The following is a 4,613-nucleotide window of genomic DNA, read 5'->3' as shown; positions in this document are numbered from 1 at the left end:
AAAAAAAAAAAAAAAAAGGGTAGAGAGGGGCCACATGTGGTGGCTTATGCCTGTAATCTGAGCACTGTGGGAGGCTAAGGCAAGAGGATTGCTTGAGCTCAGGAGTTTAAGACCTGAGCAAGAGCAATGCCCCATCTCTATTAAAAATAGAAAAACTAGTTGGGTGATATGGCCTATAGTCCCAGCTATGTGGGAGGCTGCAGCAAGAGGATTGTTTGAGCCCTAGAGTTTGAGGTTTCTATGAACTATGACACCATGGGGCACTCTACCCAGGGTGACAGAATGAGATTGTCTCCAAAAAAAGAAAAAAAGAGAGGTAGAGGGAGCGTGGGATTCTATAGTTACTTCTTATAAAGTGAAAAGACAAGAGATTTGACTACATTCATTTGCTAATTCAACAAATATCTAGTGAATACCTGGCATGTTCAGGGTAGCTTCTTAGTGCTGGAAATTTAGTGTTGAACAATGTAGTCTCAAATCTCTGCCTGCTTACAAAGGCAATAGAAAAGCTGTATCACAGATCTAATTATAATGGGGGGGGGAGATGAGTCGGTGGCAAAAATAAGCAGATTGTACAATATTGTGAAAAAACAATATTGGAAACAACAATATTGGGGTACAGGCACCCCCCACAATATTAGAGATGGGGTCTTGCTCTTGCTCAGGCTGGTCTTGAACCTGTGAGCTGAGGCAATCCACCCACTCTGGCCTCCCAGAGTGCTAGGGTTATAGGCATGAGCCACTGCACCTGGCTCAGTAGATGTTTGTTGACTGAATAACTCAAGGGGCATTGAACAATATTTTTACACAAAGAATTAAAAGATGTTTGATCACGCTAATGAAGCAATTTTTGTAATTTTAAGGAAGATGATCTGTAACTCTATTTAAAATCTTATTCTAGGCTTGGCGCCCACTGCTCAGTGGTTAGGACTCCAGCCATATGCACCAGGGCTGGAGTATTCAAACCCAGCCCGGCCCTGCTAAACAAGAATAATGACAACGACAATATCAACAACAACAAAACAGCTGGGCATTGTGGTGGGCACCTGTACTCCCAGCTACTTGGGAGGCTGAGGCAAGAGAATGGCTTAAGCCTCAGGTTGCTGTGAGCTGTGATGTGACAAAACTCTACAGAGGGCAAGATAGTGAGATTTTCTCAAAGAAAAAAAAAAAAAACTCCCCCAACTCCTTAATCTAATGCTTAATACAAATTTAATAAGGGGGTACTAAAAAGAAGAAGCAATTTTATCTATAGCTTGTTTGATTTCTTTGCTTTTATTTGATTTCTATATGATTTCAGTCTAAGAGTGGGGTCATGTTTATACTGTGTGCCCAGTTCAGTTTTTAAACAAGTGTTTGCTTCAGAATCATTCCGTTTTAATCTTTTTAATTTTATCTACAAATAATTTTAACATTATTGTTATTAATTCTTAAGATAAATAGCTATAACAGCAATTGTGCTAAGCCCTGGGAAAAGAGGAACAATATGCATAATAGCTTTTGAAATACTTTTTGGTTCTTGAGCGATCAATTGAGGCTTATTTTTATAATTCACTATTCAACCATTTTACACGTTAAATAAAATGAAATGAATCTTAAAGATTAAGATAAGAAAGTTGATAACTTAGTGTCTTATCTGTTTTAAAGAAATACCGAGAAGTTGTATGGGTCAGCTTTATCCAATAGAGAATGGTTAGTTTTCTGTCTCCTACAGAAATTAGGTAACTTGTAAGTCTCTTAGGGATGAACATTTTCATGATCAAACTTGACTATCTGCCATAACAGAGAGACCTTGTTTGGCGGATAACCTAATTTCACCACATGGATAAAACAACCGTTCAATTCAGAAAGTTGGAGAATGATACAGAAACATAACAGAATGAGTTTGGAGATGCTAATGGGGTTGAATCCAGAGATACTGGACCAAATTTGCCCACATTTATTAGGACCTGGCCAATTCTATGTTAGCTTGTCAACCTCACAAATCTAAATTGATATGAAAATTTTTTTTTTTTTTTTTTGAGATAGAGTCTCAAGCTGTCCCTCTGGGTAGAGTGCCGTGGCATCACAGCTCTTAGCAACCTCCAACTCCAGGGCTCAAGTGATTCTCCTGCCTTTGCCTCCCAAGTAGCTGGGACTACAGGTGCCTGCCACAATGCCTGGCCATTTTTTGGTTGCAGCCATAGTTGTTTGGCAGCCCGGGCTGGATTTGAACCCGCCAGCTTAGGTGTATGTGGCTGGCGCCTTAGCTGCTTGAGCCACATTCAAGAAATGTTTACTTGAATAAATCTTCCTGGTGCCCTGATCAATTGCCCTATATTTTCTCAGTGGAAGATTTCACATTGAGCTTTACTTTTTGATGTGGGGGAATTTATTATTGAGGCATTCAAAAAGACTTTATTGTATTTTTTCTTTTGGATTGTTTAATTTAGTTTGGTTTTTGAAAGCACCAGTTTAAGAGACAGCTTACTCCTTTAGCAGGGAAGACCGGTACTTCAGTTCCTCTTCATGTACCCAGGGAGTCTTCAGAACTGGGCCTGTTAAGATGCACACAGTAATTTTACTTCTAGCACTAGCTCCCAAGATATATATCCAATTGGAACAGAACTAAAGAATATTTCTCCCTTAAGAGAACTATAGTGCATTTCATGACAGCTTGGCTAATGATAGCCTAGCCGCTGAAAAGCCCATCAGGTGCTTTTGGTGTGTGAATCCTCTGGGTGTCTAAGTGTGCCATTTTTTGCTATCTTCTGGGTGGATTCAGTCTCATTCTCTTTTCTTGTAGTACCCATGAGTTGTTTATCTAGAGGGGATATTAAGAAACTGCGAGAAAGGAGAATTTAAATTTAATTCAATTTTACTTTAAACTGTTTTATCTTATTGCATTGCTATCACATGGCTACATAAAAGGGAAAAAAGCAAGAAGAAAAATCCTGCCCAAATCTAAACATTATATAATAAACCCTAAGTGTGAAGGCTTCCCCGTGAAAGATAGACACTTTTTTTTTGAGACAGAGGTTCACTATGGCACCCTTGGTAGAGTGCGGTGGCATCACAGCTCACAGCAACCTCCAACTCTTGGGCTTAAGTGATTCTCTTGCCTCAGCCTCCCAAGTAGCTGGGACTACAGGCATTTACCACAATGCCCGGCTATTTTTTGTTGCAGTTGTCATTGTTACTTAGCTAGCTTGGTCTGGGTTCGAACCTGCCAACCTTGGTACATGTGGCTGGTGCGGAACCACTGTGCTACAGGTGCTGAGCTGAAAGATAGACTCTTTTAAACCTCAGTCTTAGTCATTGGGCCTCCTATCATTCTCTTCAGGGCCAACTTTACCTCTTGGTTCCGCAGAGTGTAGATAAGGGGGTTGAGGAAAGGAGTGACGGCTGTGGGGAACAGGGCAGCTGCGCCATCCAGGGGGCTGTTGGTTCCAGGCCTTAGGTAGATAAAGGCACAGGGCACGTAGTACACAGTGACTACAGTTACGTGGGCTCCACAGGTTGAAAAGGCCCGGCGCCGCCCATCGGCTGTACGGATTCTCAGGATGGTCTGAATGATCTGTATGTAGGACAGGAGGATCAGGGAGAAGCAACTGGCAACCACTACCCCAATGTCCACAAAGGTCACCAGCTCATTGACTGTTGTATCAGTGCAGGCCAGCTTCAAAACAGCAGGGATGTCACAGAAGAAGTAATCTACCTGATTGGGCCCACAGTAGGGCAGGCGGAAGGTCAGGATGGCCTGGAAAGCCCCATGGATGGATCCTGCCAGCCAAGCTCCAGCTACCAGCAAGGCACTAAGCTTAGCAGTCATGAGGACGGGGTAGCGCAGGGGCTGGCATATTGCCAGATATCTGTCATAGGCCATCAGCGTGTAGAGGAAACACTGGGTGCTGCCCAGGAAGTGATAGAAATAGAGCTGAGCCACACAGCCACCAAAAGGGATGGGTTTGATGCCCAAAGTGAAGGTCATCACGAGGCGAGGGACGATGATGGAAGAGATGCCCATGTCAATGACGGAAAGAACACCAAGAAAGATGTACATGGGGCGGGCATGGAGCTTCGGGTCCGCCCAGACGGTGATTAGAATAAGCAGGTTTCCCAGCTGAGTCAGGATGTAGATTAGCAAAAAGAATGTGAAGAGGAATGTCCTTAGCCTGAGGGGGTAGGGAATTCCTGTGAGGATGAACTCAGTCAGCAGCGTGCTGTTGACTCTCTCCATCTCCTAAAGAGATCTCACCTAGAGAACGGACAAAACAGGAATTGGCATAGAGGTGAGGGGAGAGTGAAGGGAAACTGGAAAGAGATTGGGGCGATGAAAGAGAAGTTTCTCTCTTATGTGGAAGGATGACAAATAGGCAGAAATGATGTTCTCTGGCAGGTGCTTTGTAAGTAATTTTTTTAAAGAGACAGAGACTCACTTTGTCACCCTTGGTAGTGTGCTATGGCATCACAGCTCACAGCAACCTCCAGCTCTTGGGCTTAGGTGATTCTCTTGCCTCAGCTTCCCAAGTAGCTGGGACTACAGGCGCCCACCACATCGCCTGGCTATTTTTTTGTTGCAATTTGGCTGGGGCTGGGTTCAAACCCACTACCCGTGGTATATGGGGCCGGCA

General features: G+C 43.4%; 1 protein-coding gene across 1 annotated transcript; it reads right to left on the bottom strand.

The window, feature by feature from the left end:
• Nucleotides 1-3,277: 3,277 nt before the first annotated feature.
• On the bottom strand, nt 3,278-4,219 carry LOC100958887 (olfactory receptor 10G3). The gene has a single exon (XM_003803031.1). The coding sequence runs from the start codon at nt 4,217-4,219 to the stop codon at nt 3,278-3,280; it is 942 nt and encodes a 313-aa protein (XP_003803079.1).
• Between the last annotated feature and the right edge of the window lie 394 nt (nt 4,220-4,613).

The sequence above is a fragment of the Otolemur garnettii genome, unplaced genomic scaffold, assembly GCF_000181295.1.
Source record: "Otolemur garnettii isolate 467f Iridium unplaced genomic scaffold, OtoGar3 scaffold00276, whole genome shotgun sequence".
In the NCBI taxonomy this organism is placed as follows: domain Eukaryota; kingdom Metazoa; phylum Chordata; class Mammalia; order Primates; family Galagidae; genus Otolemur; species Otolemur garnettii.
The sequence above is the reverse complement of the archived record's forward strand: the minus strand, read 5'-3'. Positions and strand labels throughout refer to the sequence as shown.